At 55.2% G+C, this 21,660-nt stretch overlaps 2 protein-coding genes across 7 annotated transcripts in view; one reads left to right on the plus strand and one right to left on the minus strand.

Annotated features, from left to right (window-relative positions):
- PCSK7 (proprotein convertase subtilisin/kexin type 7) overlaps nt 1-13,246 on the minus strand; it is a gene marked incomplete at its 3' end in the record, with an annotated part of 28,587 nt that extends 15,341 nt beyond the window's left edge. The window contains exons 1-5 of the mRNA XM_066605995.1: nt 13,153-13,246; nt 9,362-9,825; nt 6,643-6,777; nt 6,273-6,438; nt 5,980-6,070 (exon numbers count right to left, since the gene is read on the minus strand). Coding sequence (XP_066462092.1) covers nt 5,980-6,070; nt 6,273-6,438; nt 6,643-6,777; nt 9,362-9,778 — 809 coding nt within the window. The remainder of the gene's footprint in view (nt 1-5,979; nt 6,071-6,272; nt 6,439-6,642; nt 6,778-9,361; nt 9,826-13,152) is intronic.
- Nucleotides 13,247-13,311: 65 nt separating this feature from the next.
- RNF214 (ring finger protein 214) overlaps nt 13,312-21,660 on the plus strand; it is a 95,642-nt gene continuing 87,293 nt past the window's right edge. For 4 of the 6 annotated variants that reach the window (XM_066606015.1, XM_066606010.1, XM_066606014.1 and 1 more), the window contains exons 1-4: nt 13,359-13,410; nt 14,225-14,328; nt 18,874-18,933; nt 19,007-19,147. In XM_066606015.1, coding sequence (XP_066462112.1) covers nt 14,233-14,328; nt 18,874-18,933; nt 19,007-19,147 — 297 coding nt within the window. In that variant the 5' untranslated portion in view covers nt 13,359-13,410; nt 14,225-14,232. The other 2 variants (XM_066606011.1, XM_066606012.1) reach the window with 2 other exon arrangements.

Below are 21,660 nucleotides of genomic sequence, written 5' to 3' on the forward strand. Positions count from 1 at the left end.
TCGCGTCCGTCACTACTCAGCCCCCCCCTCGCGTCCGTCACTACTCAGCCCCCCCCTCGCGTCCGTCACTACTCAGCCCCCCCCTCGCGTCCGTCACTACTCAGCCCCCCCCCTCGCGTCCGTCACTACTCAGCCCCCCCCCTCGCGTCCGTCACTACTCAGCACGTCCCCCCCCCCCTCGCGTCCATCAGTACTCAGCCCTTCCCCCCCCCCCCCCCCTCGCGTCCATCACTGCTCAGCCCTTCCCCCCCCCGCGCGCGCCCCCATCACTACACAGCCCGTCCCCCCCCTCGCGTCCATCACTACTCAGCCCGTCCCCCCCCTCGCGTCCATCACTACTCAGCCCGTCCCCCCCCCTCGCGTCCATCACTACTCAGCCCGTCCCCCCCTCGCGTCCATCACTACTCAGCCCGTCCCCCCCCTCGCGTCCATCACTACTCAGCCCGTCCCCCCCCCTCGCGTCCATCACTACTCAGCCCGTCCCCCCCCTCGCGTCCATCACTACTCAGCCCGTCCCCCCCCTCGCGTCCATCACTACTCAGCCCGTCCCCCCCCTCGCGTCCATCACTACTCAGCCCGTCCCCCCCCCTCGCGTCCATCACTACTCAGCCCGTCCCCCCCTACTCAGCCCTTCCCCCCCCTCGCGTCCATCACTACTCAGCCCGTCCCCCCCTACTCAGCCCTTCCCCCCCCCCCTCGCGTCCATCACTACTCAGCCCGTCCCCCCCCTCGCGTCCATCACTACTCAGCCCGTCCCCCCCCCTCGCGTCCATCACTACTCAGCCCGTTCCCCCCTACTCAGCCCTTCCCCCCCCCCTCGCGTCCATCACTACTCAGCCCGTCCCCCCCTCGCGTCCATCACTGCTCAGCCCGTCCCCCCCGGCGTCCATCACTGCTCAGCCCTCCCCCCCCTCGCGTCCATCACTGCTCAGCCCTCCCCCCCCTCGCGTCCATCACTGCTCACCCCTCCCCCCCTCGCGTCCATCACTGCTCAGCACGTCCCCCCCTCGCGTCCATCACTGCTCAGCCCTCCCCCCCTCGCGTCCATCACTGCTCAGCCCCCCCCCCTCGCGTCCATCACTACTCAGCACGTCCCCCCCTCGCGTCCATCACTACTCAGCACGTCCCCCCTCGCGTCCATCACTACTCAGCACGTCCCCCCTCGCGTCCTTCACTACTCAGCACGTCCCCCCCCCGCGTCCATCACTGCTCAGCCCCCCCCCCCTCGCGTCCATCACTACTCAGCCCTCTCCCCCCCCCCCCTCGCGTCCATCACTACTCAGCCCTCTCCCCCCCCCTCTCGCGTCCATCACTACTCAGCCCTCTCCCCCCCCCTCTCGCGTCCATCACTACTCAGCCCTCTCCCCCCCCCTCGCGTCCATCACTACTCAGCCCGTCCCCCCCCCTCGCGTCCATCACTACTCAGCCCATCCCCCCCCCTCGCGTCCATCACTACTCAGCCCGTCCCCCCCCCTCGCGTCCATCACTACTCAGCCCGTCCCCCCCCCTCGCGTCCATCACTACTCAGCCCGTCCCCCCCCTCGCGTCCATCACTACTCAGCCCGTCCCCCCCCCTCGCGTCCATCACTACTCAGCCCGTCCCCCCCCCCCTCGCGTCCATCACTACTCAGCACGTCCCCCCCTCGCGTCCATCACTGCTCAGCCCGTCCCCCCCGGCGTCCATCACTGCTCAGCCCTCCCCCCCTCGCGTCCATCACTGCTCACCCCTCCCCCCCTCGCGTCCATCACTGCTCACCCCTCCCCCCCTCGCGTCCATCACTACTCAGCACGTCCCCCCCTCGCGTCCATCACTGCTCAGCCCTCCCCCCCTCGCGTCCATCACTGCTCAGCACGTCCCCCCCCCTCGCGTCCATCACTGCTCAGCCCCCCCCCTCGCGTCCATCACTGCTCAGCCCGTCCCCCCCGGCGTCCATCACTGCTCAGCCCTCCCCCCCCTCGCGTCCATCACTGCTCACCCCTCCCCCCCTCGCGTCCATCACTGCTCACCCCTCCCCCCCTCGCGTCCATCACTGCTCACCCCTCCCCCCCTCGCGTCCATCACTACTCAGCACGTCCCCCCCTCGCGTCCATCACTGCTCAGCCCGTCCCCCCCCCTCGCGTCCATCACTGCTCAGCCCGTCCCCCCCCCTCGCGTCCATCACTGCTCAGGCCTCCCCCCGCCCCGCGTCCATCATTGCTCAGCCCTCCCCCCGCCCATCACTGCTCAGTTCCCCCCCTCGCGTCCATCACTGCACAGCCCTCCCCCCCCCCTCGCGTCCATCACTACTGAGCCGCCCCCCCTCGCGTCCATCACTACTCAGCACGTCCCACCCCCTCGCGTCCATCAGTACTCAGCACGTCCCCCCCTCGCGTCCGTCACTACTCAGCCCCCCCCCCCTCGCGTCCGTCACTACTCAGCACGTCCCCCCCCTCGCGTCCATCAGTACTCAGCCCTTCCCCCCCCCCCTCGCGTCCATCACTGCTCAGCCCTTCCCCCCCCCGTGCGCGCCCCCATCACTACACAGCCCTCCCCCCCCCTGTCCATCACTGCTCAGACCTCCCCCCCCCTCGCGTCCATCACTACTCAGCCCGTCCCCCCCCCTCGCGTCCATCACTACTCAGCCCGTCCCCCCCCCTCGCGTCCATCACTACTCAGCCCGTCCCCCCCCCTCGCGTCCATCACTACTCAGCCCGTCCCCCCCCCCTCGCGTCCATCACTACTCAGCCCGTCCCCCCCCCCTCGCGTCCATCACTACTCAGCCCGTCCCCCCCCCTCGCGTCCATCACTACTCAGCCCGTCCCCCCCCCCTCGCGTCCATCACTACTCAGCCCGTCCCCCCCCCTCGCGTCCATCACTACTCAGCCCGTCCCCCCCCCTCGCGTCCATCACTACTCAGCCCGTCCCCCCCCCTCGCGTCCATCACTACTCAGCCCGTCCCCCCCCTCGCGTCCATCACTACTCAGCCCGTCCCCCCCCCTCGCGTCCATCACTAGTCAGCCCGTCCCCCCCCCTCGCGTCCATCACTACTCAGCCCGTCCCCCCCCTCGCGTCCATCACTACTCAGCCCGTCCCCCCCTACTCAGCCCTTCCCCCCCCCTCGCGTCCATCACTACTCAGCCCGTCCCCCCCCTCGCGTCCATCACTACTCAGCCCGTCCCCCCCTCGCGTTCTTCACTACTCAGCACGTCCCCCCCCCCGCGTCCATCACTGCTCAGCCCCCCCCTCGCGTCCATCACTACTCAGCCCTCTCCCCCCCCCCCCCTCGCGTCCATCACTACTCAGCCCTCTCCCCCCCCCCCCTCGCGTCCATCACTACTCAGCCCTCTCCCCCCCCCCCCTCGCGTCCATCACTACTCAGCCCTCTCCCCCCCCCCCCCTCGCGTCCATCACTACTCAGCCCTCTCCCCCCCCCCCCCTCGCGTCCATCACTACTCAGCCCTCTCCCCCCCCCCCCCCGCGTCCATCACTACTCAGCCCTCTCCCCCCCCCCCCCCCGCGTCCATCACTACTCAGCCCTCTCCCCCCCCCCCCGCGTCCATCACTACTCAGCCCTCTCCCCCCCCCCTCGCGTCCATCACTACTCAGCCCTCTCCCCCCCCCCCCCCCCCGCGTCCATCACTACTCAGCCCTCTCCCCCCCCCCCCTCGCGTCCATCACTACTCAGCCCTCTCCCCCCCCCCCCCCTCGCGTCCATCACTACTCAGCCCTCTCCCCCCCCCCCTCGCGTCCATCACTACTCAGCCCTCTCCCCCCCCCCCCTCGCGTCCATCACTACTCAGCCCTCTCCCCCCCCCCCCCTCGCGTCCATCACTACTCAGCCCTCTCCCCCCCCCCCCCTCGCGTCCATCACTACTCAGCCCTCTCCCCCCCCCCTCGCGTCCATCACTACTCAGCCCTCTCCCCCCCCCTCGCGTCCATCACTACTCAGCCCTCTCCCCCCCCCCTCGCGTCCATCACTACTCAGCCCTCTCCCCCCCCCCTCGCGTCCATCACTACTCAGCCCTCTCCCCCCACCCCCTCGCGTCCATCACTACTCAGCCCTCTCCCCCCCCCCCCCCCCCTCGCGTCCATCACTACTCAGCCCGTCCCCCCCCTCGCGTCCATCACTACTCAGCCCGTCCCCCCCCCGCGTCCATCACTACTCAGCCCGTCCCCCCCCCCCGCGTCCATCACTACTCAGCCCGTCCCCCCCCCTCGCGTCCATCACTACTCAGCCCGTCCCCCCCCCTCGCGTCCATCACTACTCAGCCCGTCCCCCCCCCTCGCGTCCATCACTACTCAGCCCGTCCCCCCCCTCGCGTCCATCACTACTCAGCCCGTCCCCCCCCTCGCGTCCATCACTACTCAGCCCGTCCCCCCCCTCGCGTCCATCACTACTCAGCCCGTCCCCCCCCTCGCGTCCATCACTACTCAGCCCGTCCCCCCCCCTCGCGTCCATCACTACTCAGCCCGTCCCCCCCCTCGCGTCCATCACTACTCAGCCCGTCCCCCCCCTCGCGTCCATCACTACTCAGCCCGTCCCCCCCCTCGCGTCCATCACTACTCAGCCCGTCCCCCCCCTCGCGTCCATCACTACTCAGCCCATCCCCCCCACTCAGCCCTTCCCCCCCCCCTTCGCGTCCATCACTACTCAGCCCGTCCCCCCCCTCGCGTCCATCACTACTCAGCCCGTCCCCCCCCTCGCGTCCATCACTACTCAGCCCGTCCCCCCCCTCGCGTCCATCACTACTCAGCCCGTCCCCCCCCCCACGTCCATCACTACTCAGCCCGTCCCCCCCCCCCACGCGTCCATCACTACTCAGCCCATCCCCCCCACTCAGCCCTCCCCCCCCCCCTTCGCGTCCATCACTACTCAGCCCGTCTCCCCCCCCCCCCTTCGCGTCCATCACTACTCAGCCCGTCCCCCCCCCCCCTCCCCCCCCCCCTTCGCGTCCATCACTACTCAGCCCGTCCCCCCCCCCCCCTCCCCCCCCTCGCGTCCATCACTACACATCAACTATCACATGACCAGGACAGATTTTCATCCAAACAAAACAAAGATGGTTCCTCGCTGACTGACTGAAAGCAGAGGTCTTGAAAAATTATGAGGAAGTAATACATTGAAGGTAATCCAATCTCGGACATTTATTGCACATCTACACTGAATGATCACTGCATTAGGAACACTCACCTACTAACTGGTGGCTCCTTCTTTATGGATGATCACGGCTCTCAGACACCCAGGAAACTGATTCCATAAGTTGGCGAACATCCTCCCTAATCCGCCTCCCCCCTCGCGTCCATCACTACACAGCCCCCCCCCCCCTCTCGTCCATCACTGCTCAGTCCACTCCCCCCCCCAGCGTCCATCACTGCTCAACCCCCCCCCCCGCGTCCATCACTGCTCAACCCCCCCCCCCCGCGTCCATCACTGCTCAACCCCCCCCCCCCGCGTCCATCACTGCTCAACCCCCCCCCCCCCGCGTCCATCACTGCTCAGCCCCCCCCCCCGTCCATCACTGCTCAGCCCCCCCCCCCCCATCCATCACTGCTCAGCCCCCCCCCCCGTCCATCACTGCTCAGCCCCCCCCCCCCCCCCGTCCATCACTGCTCAGCCCCCCCCCCCCCCCCGTCCATCACTGCTCAGCCCCCCCCCCCCCATCACTGCTCAGCCCCCCCCCCCCCCGCAATTGCTTAGCACACGGGATATGCCACAAGTTTCCAATAGATACAGGTCCCACAACTCTGTCAAGAATAGAGTCCAGAAGCCCCTGCCCGGGCTTTATATGGTGCTAGACGTTCCAGAAACAGCCGAGTGGGCTACTTTACCCGGATTCACCTCTATGGGAGTTAGGAAAGCAGCTTACAACAGTCATTTCAACCGGGTCTATACTTCATCACCAGCGGTGGTTACGTTCAAATACCAGTTCAATATTAAGAATATTACAAAGTTCTATACATTTCCATTATTAGCTGAAATCGATAACATATCCATCTACCTGCAGCTGTAGACATCATTGATCTGATAGTGCTTGTTGAATGCAATAGCCTCCATGCTGTCTGTTAGAGGCCCGTCGAGGACTCTGATCCCTGATGAGGAAACAACACAGATCAGTGTACGAGGGCCAAAGACAGGATGGAAAAACGTACACATTCCAGCAACTGATCATCGACACCACCCCGACTATGAAATGCAGTCAGGCCCGTAACGGGGTGTGATGCAAAAGTGAAAGATGAGACAATCAGGGGTGGAAGAAACAGAAAAGACTGGAAGGGGTTACTGCATACACACCCGCAATCCTGCTTCCATATGCCACACCCACTGCGCAGAAACTATTATTAGGGACAGCTGCTATCTCGCCTGCACAGCGGGTTCCGTGGTGGTTGTCACCATCTCCGTCAGGATGCGGCATGGGGTCCGGATCATTGGAGTTAAGGTCATAGCTTCCTTCTGGGCTCTGCATGAGAGAGGAGGTCATACACTTACTGGTTGGAATATTACACCATTTCCTCCTTCTGGGCACTGATATTGGGGTACGGCGAGTCTGGATATCAGGCTGATTTGGTCTGCACCTTCACAGACCATCAGAACTCAGCCGTGTCAGCGTCCAAAAGCGGAAAGCGCGCTCACCCCCCACCCCCACTAGAATTACTGCGCTCACATAATTTGGTTGAATGTCCTGGATAGTGTGCTCCACACCGTCGTCCACGACCACCACCGTTACCCCGCGGCCGGTCACATTCCTCTCCCAAACACCAGTGACATTAATATCCATTCCGGGGCTATGGGTATTGTGCTGAAAAGGAAAGGCAGGTCAGAATAAAAGGGGTTCACAATAGTCTAAATCAGGGTTCAAGTAAGAGTAGTGCCTGCCCACTTACAGCTTCGCTTTTTGTCTACAACCCCCTCAGTTCTTTTCACTAGATTTGCTTTAGTGGGCTGACAAGGCCCCCCAAAAAAGACTCCCTGGTATTCCTTCTACCACATGCAGGAGGTACTTTTTTCCATTCTTCCTGCCATACCCAAGTTGTTTCTGCTATATGTCGCATTTGTGATGTCTGCCATTGAGCACTAATGCCATGTGTATTGTGCTCTTGTACTGCAACATATTTGCAGTAATGCGAGTGCTGCATGATCGTTTATCGGGTGGGGGCTCAACTCCTTCCAGGCACACCACAATCATTTATCGGGTGGGGGCTCAACTCCTTCCAGGCACACCACAATCATTTATCGGGTGGGGGCTCAACTCCTTCCAGGCACACCACAATCATTTATCGGGTGGGGGCTCAACTCCTTCCAGGCACACCACAATCATTTATCGGGTGGGGGCTCAACTCCTTCCAGGCACACCACAATCATTTATCGGGTGGGGGCTCAACTCCTTCCAGGCACACCACAATCATTTATCGGGTGGGGGCTCAACTCCTTCCAGGCACACCACGATCATTTATCGGGGTACTCTGCCGTTTTGTTCCTTGAATAGGGTCATACAGGGTTTATTTGCTTTCAGGGAGTCCGCGGCGCCGCTCTTTTCAGGATGATCGCCCCGCATGTTGCTGCATAGGGTGATTAAGTCCTTAGGGATATTTAGGGTGTCCCTTCCCAGTGTACCCTCAAGAGGAAACTCCTGTGGACGGCTAACAGGCCCTACAGATTGCACTTGGACGGGTCTACAGCAGCGGTGAGATCTAATCCCGTTGTCACTACTGAGGCTATTCTATTAAGTTATGCTTTAGATTTGAGAATATCCAACCTCTCCTTTGTAAGCCTCCCTCCCCCCTCCCGAAAAAAAAAAAATCTAAAGTGAGAGCTACACAACAACAACAACCTCATGGTGAAAAATCCACAGCGTTTCTGCAACATGTGAACTGACCCTACAGGGGGCGCTCCCTGCCCAGCAAGCGATGGCATATCGCCGTCTTAATTGCAGTTAAACTTAATTGGAGTTTCCTCCACGCTTTTCCTCAGTGTGCAGCAGTGGTGACCGACTGCAGGTCCTCCGCAGCGTTTCCCCAACACTCCCAGGAAGTCATGGTGGCAATTTTCTGTCTTCTTGCGGGTGGTTTAAATACCGGGAGCCCTAGTAATCCTGAGAACTGAGGGACAGCAAAGCTCAGCCAAAAAGCAAATGAACTTTCTCGAGTTCCATCCTGTTCATGTTCTGAAACCTGAGGGGATGAACAAGGTGGGGGATTTCTTGGGGTCCCAAGTGACCAAGGGAAGCCTTCCTTACCACTCCTGACTGCCTATAGACTAAACGTTCCGGTGGCCCATGCTGGTGAGGAAGTGGTTAGAGGCCAGGAAGCAAGCCAGCGTCCCCAACTCCTTGTTACAGAAAAGCATTAAGTCACAGAATACATCCTGACGCTTCCCCAACGCTGCCGCTCCCTGATAGCTTTCACTTTCAGGGAAAGGATGCCATTGACAAAAGGGCCATGTCACTGCTGCAGCCAATGAGCAGCTGCCTTTACGGACCCGATGTCAGGTCGTCTTCTCTCCCCCTGGAAGGCCTCATGTGCACGGGCACGGTTTCCAAGTGTGGAATCCCGCAGCGGTGTCCACCCGTGCCCGCAGCCATGCGGCATAAAAAACATTTTCTCACTGACCGGTGTGCCGCACGCACGTGCAGTAAATTTTTCTTTTTTCTTGAACTCCTGCCGCGGTTCGGATGGCTTTCATTGACTTCAATGGAAGCTGTCAGTGTGAGATCCGCAGAGAAATGGAGCAAGCTGCGATTTTTTCCCCACGTGTGCGGTCCGTACGCCGGGAAACAATGACATTCGCATGCTTTTAAATTTGCGGACATTAATGCATCCCTGTGGGCAGCTTGATTTGCGGGAGCCCTGCGCAGGTTCTTCAAATCAAATCCGCCAGTGGACATTGGGCCGAAGTGAAGTTCAGCTTGGACCGGAGAGTAGTTGGGGGAGCGCCAGAAGTATTCCTTGATTTTACTGCTAGAAGCCAAGAAAGCTCTAGTGTAAGATCATTTCCCCAGATGATCCCCTTAAGACGCCGGCTAGACTTTTCATCATAAACCAATGGCCGATCACATAATGTATGGCCGTTCCGACCCCTCTAGGATGCCCATATAAACTACAGGGATATATGAGGAGGGGTGAAGCTTGTCAGACCACATATTTAGGAGGATGTTCACATGCAGTCACTTTCCGCCATGGATTTGTGTATATTTTATCCACATGCTGTGGAAAATGTCCACAATCCACACCAACCTTGCGACATACAGCTGACGTATGGAGTGGATTCAGCTCCCAAGTTTACACCCCTTGTGACATCTGCTGTATGTCAGGAAGAGGTTAATCTATAATCCCAAGGGCTCTGATGTGGGGTAAGGGTGTGCTCACTTATGCAGCCCATCTCACCAAATGCCATTGCTGTGGGTATTTGGGGTCATTAAAGTGCAAGCTCCTCTTGGATCTTTTCAGTAGCTTTTGTTCCGAGAACCACCGCACGCCGTCGTGTTGGGTGAACAGCTCGTGGACTTTCCTCCGAGTCGTCTCCTTGGTCTGATCGCAACCCACATGTGCAAATAAGTAGTGATCCTTTAACTCCCCGATAACACCCCGATTCTCCAACCCCAAAGCATGTGATAGTTCCTCTGCGAGTGCCTCCAACTCCTCTCTCCGTCCAGAGCCTTGAGAGGGGTCCAGACGGACAGCCCAGGTCAGCTCTTCCCCCAGATGTGTGGCATCATTGCTGGCCGCGTGGGACTGTGGCAAGAGTAGGAGGTGCCAGGTGAAGAGACAAAGGCACATGTGCGGCGTGAGGAGGCGACGCATGGCGATGGCCCATTACACAGGAAGCAGCCCAGTGAGGGCATTGGAACCTGCGGAGAACAAGACACCATGTGACAACCACCCAAATTACAGAAAGACACAAAGAAAAACCTTTTCATCCCTGCGCTTTACACGAAGAGTCTCATGAGGATGTGGAAGTGAAATGCGGTTACTTCAACTTACTTAAAGGGATCCTCCCACCAATCTCCAGACCGCAGAGTCCCCCACCATTCATGTCTATGGGACCAGTGACTGCTATCCACATAGCATTGGGTTTCTAATGACCGTATCACGGATTGGAATAGCCCATTAAAGTCAACAGGACTGCGTCCACACAGGCACGTGCATTGTGGATTTACACATAACAGCAGTGGGGCATGAATACGTGCGGAAACCCCCCGCAATAAGAAGGGAATACGCAGTTTAGATCTATGAAAACGCGGTGGATTTCACGGACCAAAACTGGATACGCTGGTGTAAATGAGCCCTTCATCCAGGTCTACACGGCGGCTGTGATACAGATCACTAAGGGAGTGAATGCGGTAGCGGTGCAGCCGACACGTTGTTACCGAAGATTACAAGCGTCCAGCAAGTTCAATCTCTCTGCGCTTATCTACAATCACTGTTCACCAAACCCTCGTTTGTCCAACAACAATTTCTCCTGACTTCACTAAGTGTGGGCGGTCAGCTGAGCATTCACCAGCTGCAGAGGATTTGTATCCCGAGGACAGCAATAGTCCCAGAAGACCTCCTTAATTATCCCCTACGCAGAGATGTCTGACCACTGGGACCTCCCGAGTGTCCCAGCACAGGCCTGACCGCTACGCCCCCGACGTACCTCCCCAGTGTCCCGGGCCTGGCCCCCCGACGTACCTCCCCAGTGTCCCAGCACAGGCCTGACCGCTACGCCCCCGACGTACCTCCCCAGTGTCCCGGGCCTGGCCCCCCCGACGTACCTCCCCAGTGTCCCGGGCCTGGCCCCCCGACGTACCTCCCCAGTGTCCCGGGCCTGGCCCCCCGACGTACCTCCCCAGTGTCCCGGGCCTGGCCGCCTGGCCCCCGACGTACCTCCCCAGTGTCCCGGGCCTGGCCGCCTGGCCCCCGACGTACCTCCCCAGTGTCCCGGGCCTGGCCGCCTGGCCCCCGACGTACCTCCCGAGTGCCACAGCACAGGTCTGGCCGCTGGGACCCCAGTGGTACCCCAATGTACCTTCTGAGTGCCCCAGCACAGGCCTGATGACATTTATTTACCACCCTGTGGTCAGAAGTGTCAACTATAGTAATAGCCAACGTCCACAGAGCAGGGCAGGTGTTACCTGTCAGCCCTCCTCATCCCCCCCGGCTGTACAACGTCCAGGTCTCCTTCCCTCACACTTACCTGTCAGGCCTTCTCAGCACCCAGCTGTACACCATCCAGGTCACATACCCTCACACACACTTACCTGTCAGCCCTTCTCGTCCCCCAGCTGTACACCCTCCAGGTCAGCTTCCCTCACACTTACCTGTCAGGCCGTCTCAACACCCAGCTGTACACCATCCAGGTCACGTACCCTCGCACTCACCTGTCAGCCCCCCCCCCCCCCATCCCACAGCTGTACACCGTCCAGGTCAGCCCTCCTCAAACCCCCCCTCATCCCACAGCTGTACACCGTCCAGGTCAGCTGCCCTCACACTCACCCGTCAGCCCTTCTCGTCCCCCAGCTGTACACCGTCCAGGTCACATGCCCTCACATTCACCTGTCAGCCCTCCTCAACCCCCCAGCTGTACACCGTCCAGGTCACCTGCCCTCCCACTCACCCGTCAGCCCTCCTCGTTCCCCCCGGCTGTACACCGTCCAGGCCAGCTGCCCTCACACTCACCTGTCAGCCCTCCCCATCCCCCGGCTGTACACCGTCCAGGCCAGCTGCCCTCACACTCACCTGTCAGCCCTCCTCGTTCCCCCCGGCTGTACACCGTCCAGGTCACCTGCCCTTACACTCACCTGTCAGCCCTCCCCATCCCCCCAGCTGTACACCGTCCAGGTCACCTGCCCTTACACTCACCTGTCAGCCCTCCCCATCCCCCCGGCTGTACACCGTCCAGGTCACCTGCCCTTACACTCACCTGTCAGCCCTCCCCATCCCCCCGGCTGTACACCGTCCAGGTCACCTGCCCTTACACTCACCTGTCAGCCCTCCCCATCCCCCCGGCTGTACACCGTCCAGGTCACCTGCCCTTACACTCACCTGTCAGCCCTCCCCATCCCCCCGGCTGTACACCGTCCAGGTCACCTGCCCTTACACTCACCTGTCAGCCCTCCCCATCCCCCCGGCTGTACACCGTCCAGGTCACCTGCCCTTACACTCACCTGTCAGCCCTCCCCATCCCCCCGGCTGTACACCGTCCAGGTCACCTGCCCTTACACTCACCTGTCAGCCCTCCCCATCCCCCCGGCTGTACACCGTCCAGGTCACCTGCCCTTACACTCACCTGTCAGCCCTCCCCATCCCCCCGGCTGTACACCGTCCAGGTCACCTGCCCTTACACTCACCTGTCAGCCCTCCCCATCCCCCGGCTATACACCGTCCAGGTCACCTGCCCTTACACTCACCTGTCAGCCCTCCTCATCCCCGCGGCTGTACACCGTCCAGGTCACCTGCCCTTACACTCACCTGTCAGCCCTCCTCATCCCCGCGGCTGTACACCGTCCAGGTCACCTGCCCTTACACTCACCTGTCAGCCCTCCCCATCCCCCCGGCTGTACACCGTCCAGGTCACCTGCCCTTACACTCACCTGTCAGCCCTCCCCATCCCCCCGGCTGTACACCGTCCATGTCACCTGCCCTGCCTCCTCCCCCCCCCTCTCATCCCACAGCTGTACACCATCCAGGTCACCTGCCCTCATACTCACCTGCCCGCCCTCCTCGTCCCCCAGCTGTACACCGTCCAGGTTACCTGCCCTTACACTCACCTGTCAGCCCTCCCCATCCCCCCAGCTGTACACCGTCCCGGTCACCTGCCCTTACACTCACCTGTCAGCCCTCCCCATCCCCCCAGCTGTACACCGTCCAGGTCACCTGCCCTTACACTCACCTGTCAGCCCTCCCCATCCCCCCAGCTGTACACCGTCCAGGTCACCTGCCCTTACACTCACCTGTCAGCCCTCCCCATCCCCCCAGCTGTACACCGTCCAGGTCACCTGCCCTTACACTCACCTGTCAGCCCTCCCCATCCCCCCAGCTGTACACCGTCCAGGTCACCTGCCCTTACACTCACCTGTCAGCCCTCCCCATCCCCCCGGCTGTACACCATCCAGGTCACGTGCCCTCATACTCACCTGTCAGCCCTCCTCGTCCCCCAGCTGTACACTGTCCACGCTACCTGCCCTTACACTCACCTGTCAGCCCTCCTCATCACCCCGGCTGTACACCGTCCGGGTCAGCCCACATCATCCTCCAGCTGTATACTGCCCAGGTCACGTGCCCTCACACTCACCTGTCCCCCTCCAGCTGTTTCCCCGTCTTCCCCTTCCGCCTTTGGGGAGTGTTGACGTCACTGTTCGACACGTCCGGGGCGTGGCCAGCAGCACATACCGGAAGTCCCTGGCTCGCTGCTTTTCTGAGGTAACAAGAGGACTGACGGGGGAGGCGGGGAGGTAAAGTATGGAGGACAGCACGCAGTCCCTTCCAGCACCAATCTCTACTAAGCTGAGAGGACGGTTTTAGTCGTGCGTTTGATTGGTCTGTCGGGGATGTAATTATTAGTATTCGCATGCAATCAGGGAAATCTGTGGTTTTGCGCCGTTACCGCTGAATCTACAGCCGCCGCCAGTCCGTTTTTGCAGCTTTTTAGCAGCAGCGGATTCACCTTATTTTATGGCGCTAATCTACGTGCGGAGAAACCAACACGGATCTGGCGACCAGAAGCGCTGCTCTTTCTCCGCCGCCCGTTCCCACTGAATTGCGGGAGATCCTTTTGGATGCGTAGCGGTTTCCGCACACGGATGCATCCGCTAAATGCGACTAGCCACTAAGGCCGCCTGCACACGGGCGGAAATCCCGCCGCTGAAAGTTTGCATAGGAGTGCATTACAATACGCACTCCTATGCAGACGGCCGCGGTTTGGCCGCGCGAAATCTCGCGCGGCAAACAAACCGCGGCATGTCCTATTTTTGTGCGGGGCACGCACTCACCCGGCCGGCGGCTCCGGTCTGCGCATGCGCCGGCTGCGCGGCAGCCGGCACATGAAAGAGCCAGGGCCGCCAGGCGCGGGTGAGTACGCGCTCGTCCCTGCAGGCTCTCGGGTCGGGTCCCGCGGCGAGAATTCTCGCTGCCGGATCCGACCCGCTCGTCTGCAGGCGGCCTAAAGCTACCGGCTGTGTGAATATCTAGGTGCAGCGGCCGAGGTCCCTTATTTGTGTCTACTTCCTCATATCTTAACCCGATAAATGCTGTCTCCTTGCACAACAGCCGAGGACATGCCTGCTGGAAACATGGCTGACGGGGACGGCGTGTGCTGGCCGACCGCTGAGGAAGACCCCTGCAGGCTACAGGCGAGAGGCGTCGCAGTGCAGGTGGGATATTGTTAATGTATTTGGGCTTCAAGTGTGCCAAAAATATCTTATACAAAAATATTCACGTTTTACACTGAGCTCACCAGAAAATGGACAAGTGGGTGTGGTCACTATGGACTGGGTGTGGTCTCTTAATTCAAGACAAACTTAGTGAAACCACTTCCTGGTTCTGCTGCTGATCTGCAGGTTCCTCTTCATACATCCAAGATGGCTTCTTCGTCTTCCTGACGCTCCGTCCGTTGGTGCTGCATCAGTAAGCTAAGACATTATGTGGTGCTCTGATTGACCAATCAGGGAGCAGCATGCACAGGGGCGCTGTGGGGATACTGGATGTATGTAGGGGGGCACCAGGTCATGTAACTCCCCTCCTCCACAGGGTTGGAAACTACTGATGGCCTCCGGATTGCTCATCAGTAGTAGATCAGCGGGTGTCCACCTCCTGGGATGCTTGCAAGTCAGCTAGTCGTCAGGCCAGTGTGCGGAACTCTGTAGAAAGCAGGCAGCTCCGTTCCCTCTGCAGTGGTCAAGCTTGGTATTACAGGCGAAGTTCCCATTGAAGTGAATGGCCTGTAATACCAAACTTGACCACTGCAATAGAAACGGAGCTCTCTACTTCCTGCAGAAATTGGCTCTGTGCATGAGCACACTGGCCTGGTGAACAGCTGGTCGGTGGCGATCCCGGGTGGCGGACCCTTGCTCATCTACTATTGGTGGCCAATCTTTAGGGTAAGCCGTCAGTAGTTCACAACTGAGCAACCCCATTAAGCTGAGAGGCAGAAGATGCAAAGCTATGCCTGTTCATGGGAGGCGCACTGTATTCTGTAACTTTCAGGCTTGACACAATTCCCCACATCTCTAAAGATTGGTGTTTTACTGAGTCTGAAGTGAGGAGGAGACACCGCAGCGACTGCTGCCTACTGCTATCATCAAGGGCGGTACAGCTCTGCTGTGACTGGTAGTATCAGACTGGTGGCCGCTCTGTGCCTCATCCATCTGAGCGGGAAGATTGTAAAGAAATAAGCAGCTGTCTGTCCAGATGGTATGGACCAAGGGTAGAGGCTCATTTACACGCAAAGATTATCTTTCCCTGAAAGATTTAGCGATCTATTTGCATAAAATGTTAATGGACATTAACCCTTTATCATTCTTATTTGCATGTAAAAGTACCTCCAGAGCTGTTTGCAGAGCCCAGCATGTGTGTAAACAGCTGCTGCACATTCCATTGTTCTCTCCTGGCTAGTGTAAACAACATGCAGTCTATTGAGAGATAAAGGCGTTTGCTTTATCCCCTGTAGCTGAATGATGGATTTGAACCTTTATCCATATAGATGATACATTAATAGAAGTTACGCGGACTTGGCGTTCTCCGAATATACAGCATCATATACACCCAATATATCATTGTACAGATTATTGGCCACAGATACATTGAATGATCCCATATAGTAAAATCAGTGGGGATATAACTGAACCATCGGAAGGGGATTATTGTTGCCCGTGAGTTTGCCGAAGGGATAACAACTGTGTTATAAACTCCAGGCGATAGCACCTCTGCCACACAATGCGTCCCCCCTGCATGATGGATATGTCATGGAAGCATCATAGATCTATCGTGACTTACTACTAATATCGTTATTGGCTGGTTATTTTGGTATGGGCAACAATGGCTCTAAGTCATGGCATAATAACTGATGAGCATAAAATGGGGTATAATCATTCAGACTATCAGAACCAAACGAATATAAAAAATGACGGGAATGTTAATATTGTTATGAATTCCACTTTATAACTCTTGCTACAATCGTGTGGACTAGTATTCCAGATTTGTGGTATGGATATAACTGAGGATACAATCCTCTATATTGGGGTCTAGCTAAATATGATTGATGTAGGATAGACTTATACTAAGAGTAAGGCCCAATGTCCACAGGCGGATTTGATTTGCGGAACCCCCACGATAGATCCACCAATCAAGCTGCCCATAGGGATGCATTAGCGTACGCAGGACAGTAAAAAGCAATGCGGATGTTATTTTTTTTCCCAGCGTGTGGATCGCACGCATGGCAAGAAATCACAGCATGCTCAATTTTTCTGCAGATCCCGCAGGGACGGCTTCCACTGAAGTCGATGGAAGCCATGCAATCCGCGACACACCCGCAGCTGTCACTGTGGACCTGCCACGGGAGATTTAAAAAAAAAAGAAATTAAAAATTGCACTGCGCATACGTTCGTTACGGTTAAGGAGTTGTAACTCCTCCCACCTACGTCACCAGTTGATCAGGTGACTAATTGGAGGTGGAGTAATGACACGCAGGACACGGAATCTAGCAACAGGATTTATTTAGTTGAGCCCTAAAATCCAGCGGGTGTTCCCTCCATTATAGGCCGAGCCATGTGTCCTGTAAGTAGATTAGGGCCACAATGGAAATGTCTCTGAACGGGACAAACATGGGTATCCATAGAATCATAGAACGGTAGAGTTGGAAGGGTCATCGGGTCTGCCCCCCCCCCCCCCCCCCCCCCCCCCCGCTCAGTGCAGGATCACTAAATCATCCCAGACAGATATGTGTCCAGCCTTTGTTTGAAGACTTCCATTGAAGGAGAACTCCCCACCTCCCGTGGCAACCTGTTCCACTCATTGATCCCCCTCACTGTCTAATATCTAATCTGTGTCTTCTCCCTTTCGGTTTTCTCCCATTGCTTCTAGTCTTTCCTTGTACAGATGAGAATAGGGCTGATCCCTCTGCACTGTGACAGCCCTTCAGATATTTGTAGACCGCTATTAAGTCTCCTCTCAGCCTTCTCTTCTGCTAAACATTCCCAGATCCTTTAACCGTTCCTCATAGGACATGATTTGCAGATCGCTCACCATCTCGGTAACTCTTCTCTGAACTTGCTCCAGTTTGTCTATGTCTTTTTTAAAGTGGGGTGCCCAGAACTGGACCCAGTATTCCAGATGAGGTCTGACTAAGGAAGAGTAGAGGGGGATAATGACCTCACGTGATCTAGACTCTATGCTTCTCTTAATACATCCCAGAATTGTGTTTGCCTTTTTGGCTGCTGCATCACATTGTTGACTCATGTTCAGTCTATGATCTATTAGTATACCCAAGTCTTTCTCACATGTGCTGCTGCTTAGCCCAATTCCTCCCATTCTGTATGCGCTTTCTTCATTTTTCTTGCCCAGATGTAGGACTTTGCATTTCTCCTTGTTAAATACCATTCTGTTAGTCGCTGCCCACTGTACAAGCTTTTCTAGATCTTTTTGAATCCTCTCTCTTCCCTAGTGTTAGCTACCCCTCCTAGCTTTGTGTCGTCAGCAAATTTGATCAGTTTCCCACAATTCCCTCCTCCAGATCATTTATAACAATGTTGGCCAACACTGGGCCCAGGACAGAGCCTTGTGGTCCCCACTTGATACATTCTTCCACTTGGATGTGCAGCCATATATGACCACTCTTTGAGTACTATCACTCAGCCAGTTGTGAATCCACCTAACAGTTGCCTTGTCAATCCCAGATTTGGTCATTTTCCCAATAAGTCTGGTATGAGATACTTTGTCAAATGCTTTACTAAGGCTAAGATATACTATATCCACCGCATTTCCCTGATCAACCCAGTCGGTGATTCTGTCATAGAAGGAAATTAGATTACTCTGGCATGACTTGTTTGTTACAAACCCATGCTGGCTCTGGTTAATTACTCCATTCTCATCCAAGTTCTTGCATCCATTTTGGGGTGAAACTCTTCATTCATATGTTTGCTAGAGAAATTTTTTTTTTTTTTTAAATGACACAATTGCCAAATAAATGAAAATCCTAATTTTTTCCTTCTGATTTGCTTAAATTCATTCAAAAACTGTGGGGTAAAAATACGCAGGACACCCCTAGATGAATTCGATAAGGGGTCTAGTTTTCAAAATGGGGTAATTTGTGGGGGTTCTAGATCGTTTTGGCCGCTCAAGGGCTCTACAAGTGGGCAATGGGGCCTCAAACACCTTCAAGTAAAATGTCTGTTCTGAAAGCCGCCGGCTGCTCCTTTCGGTTTGGGCCCCGTTGTGCATACAGACATAAGATTACAGTGACAAAGGGTATGTTTTTGACACATATGAGCCTTTCCAATCTTGGCTCGGTGTAGAAAAACAAAGCGTTCTTCAAAATGTTGATAATCAATGTTAAATTTGTACGTCTCCTAAATGGTTAAAAAAGAAACTAAAGTTTTTCAAATGTGTGTCCAGAATAAATATATATCTTATCAAAAATGTGTACAGTATATTGCAATTGAAAATGTGAAAAAATGACATTGTTTCAAACTTTTACCAATTTTGGCGCCTTTAATAAATATACACATTCTATTGGTTAATTTTTTACCACCTAAATGAAGTACAACATGTGACCAAAAAAGAATGTAAAAAAAAACTTGGATATGCAAAACCTTTACAGGGTTATTCTATGCATTCTGCATCTTTTACATATATTACACATGATGAAATTGATGTATTTGAGATTTTGTCTTTGTGAAATAATCTTTTTCCAACCTTTATAGACAGAATGTGAAAAGCAAGATGCTGAGACCTTGACAGACAAGGACACGGAGAAGCTCTTGGTGAGCACTGTGTGCATTCTGAATGTACTGACCTCCTCTTAGATGCACATTAATGCATGAACTCTGTCTGTAGAAGCTGCTTGTTGGCCGCAGAGAACTCCTGAAGGACACTTACCAGGAGGTGCTGGACAGACAGATCCAGGCCGAGAAACAACTGCAGGTTCAGATAAAACAACTACGGCAGCAGAATGAGGAAGAAACACAAAGGCACAAGGTACGAAGGATCGCAAAATAATGTGGTGATTTGTAAGATTTCTCAGCGGGGCTAAATCAGCTAGTGAAATGGTATCTAAAAGCCTGGAAATGGCCATACCGGTACTTGTATGTATGAGGCTGAAGGGTTACATTAATCCCTTAATGCTCCAGGATGTACATTTACATCATGGAGGTTTGGGTTTGTATGGAGGGAGGGCGAGTCGGCTCCATACAATGCAGGGGTCGGCTGTTTCTTACAGCTCATTCGTGCCAGCAGTAGCTCCATTCAGCACCACCGCTGATCGCGGTTGTTAACTTGGTAAATGCCCTGATTGACTTTGGGGGCCTAAACGTTCCCCTGCGATGAGTTTGCAGGGTGCCATTCGGTTGCCATGGCAGCTGGGGGCCTTCTGATCGCAGCACAATGTAATACTGTAATACTATGGTATTACATCATACTGCAGGAACGATCAAACCATTGCAAGTTCTTATCGCCGCTGGGGACTAAAAAAAAGAATTAAATGTAAAAATCAGTTTATCAAAATAAAATGTAAGGAGTTAAAAAAACAACCCAAAACATATTTGGTATTGCTGTGTCCATCTCTTAAAGTTCCACATTATGTACCCCGCACAGAAAAAATACATAACACCAGAATTGCGCTGCTTTTTTTTTTTTGGTCTCCCTGTCTCCAAGAAAAAATATAATAAAAAGTGATTAAAAAGTCATTTGTACTCCAAAATGGTACCAATAAAAACTAGAAGGGCAACTACATTAATAAACGGACTGGGAGGACTGGAATACCCAGAGAGGAATCCATATTAGGATTATTCACCCTGGAAAAAAGACGGCTAAGGGACAACCGAATAACTGTGTATAAATACATGAGGGGACGATACAAGGATCTCTGCCATGATCTGTTTATACCCAGGACTGCGACGGTAACAAGAGGGCATCCGCTACGTCTAGAGGAAAGCAGGTTTCATCACCAACACAGAAGGGGGTTCTTTACTGTAAGAGCAGTGAGACTGTGGAACTCTCTGCCTGAGGACGTGGTGATGGCAGGATCCATAGAGCAGTTTAAGAGGGACTAGATGTCTTTCTATGATATTACAGGATATGGACATTAGGTGACCAGCGGGTTGTAGTTCCAGGTCTTACAGTCAGGGAGGAACTATCACAGGTTGATCCAAGGATTATTCTGACTGCCATTATAGAGTCGGGAAGGTATTTTCCCCCAAATGGGCTAATTGGCTTCTGCCTCTTGGGGTTTTTCCCTTCCTCTGGATCAATAAGAGGATGGAGACAGGCTGAACTAGATGGACATTCTCTTCATTCAGCCTAACATATTATGTGAGAGGACATCCTGCAAAAAACGAGTCCTTGCACAATTATATCAACGGAAAAATAAAGTTATGGCGGCAGAAAATAATTATATTTTTTTCCAAAGGTATTTTATATTTTAGAAGTATTACAGCAAAGAAAAAACCTCTAAACTTGTTATCGTACTGAGTGACAGAATAAAGTTATCATTATTGCTACAGTGTGTACACCCTACAAACAAAACCTCCCAAAGATGGCGAAATTATTATTTTTTTCAATTTCACTCCTTTAAGAATTTTTTTTTAACGTTTTTTTAGCACATTATATGGTACATTGCATAGTATTGCTGAAAAATATGACGTGTACCACAAAAAACAACGAGCCCCCCCAGACAGTTACCTTGATGGACAAATTAGAGTTCTGATACTTTTTTTAAAGTGGGGAGGAAAAAACAAAAATGAAGGAGAGAGCTGCCTCCTTAAGGGGTATTCCAAAGATTGCCTTTTTATCACATATCCACATAAGAAATGAGTCTAAGACCCCCACCATTCCCATGAAGGGGGTCCTGTTTCCCCCTCTACTCCTCATATGATACAGGTCATATTGTGATTTCTACACAGTTGGGTCAGAGTATCCAAAACTGCGTTCCTTTTGGGGTGTTCTTGGTTTGTAATGGTTAGCACCTACCAAAAGTGGTTCAATGAAGCACACCCAGGTCATCAGCCACAAAGGCTCATATGATTAGTGAAGAACAGCCTGTATGGTTCAGTCCCACAGAAGAGCTATTGTAGTGCAAACTGCTGGTTGTGATAGGATGTCAGATCACACGAGGCGTCACAGCTTCCATGTATGGGGCTGCCTATCTACACACTGGTCGCGGTGCCCATTCTGACCCTTGCCCAGCACCAAATGTGGCATTAGGGCGAGACAGTGGAACAGTACATAAAGGCGGCCTGGTCTGACGAATCGTGTTTTCTTTTACTCCATGTGGACAGATGGGTGTAGTGCATCACTTGCCTGGGAAGAAATGGCACTAACATGCATTATGGGAAGAAGGTAGGCCCGCAGAAACCGTGTAAGAGTCCTTCTAGACAATTTATCGTTTGAACGAGCTAGTGACCTCGCCGCTAGCTCATTCGCTCATGCAGTCTGTTTAGACAGGCAGATACGTCTTTGGCTTGTTCAAATGAGAAATAGTTCAGAATCAGTCA

The sequence above is a fragment of the Eleutherodactylus coqui genome, chromosome 6 (genome assembly GCF_035609145.1).
Source record: "Eleutherodactylus coqui strain aEleCoq1 chromosome 6, aEleCoq1.hap1, whole genome shotgun sequence".
In the NCBI taxonomy this organism is placed as follows: Eukaryota; Metazoa; Chordata; class Amphibia; order Anura; family Eleutherodactylidae; genus Eleutherodactylus; species Eleutherodactylus coqui.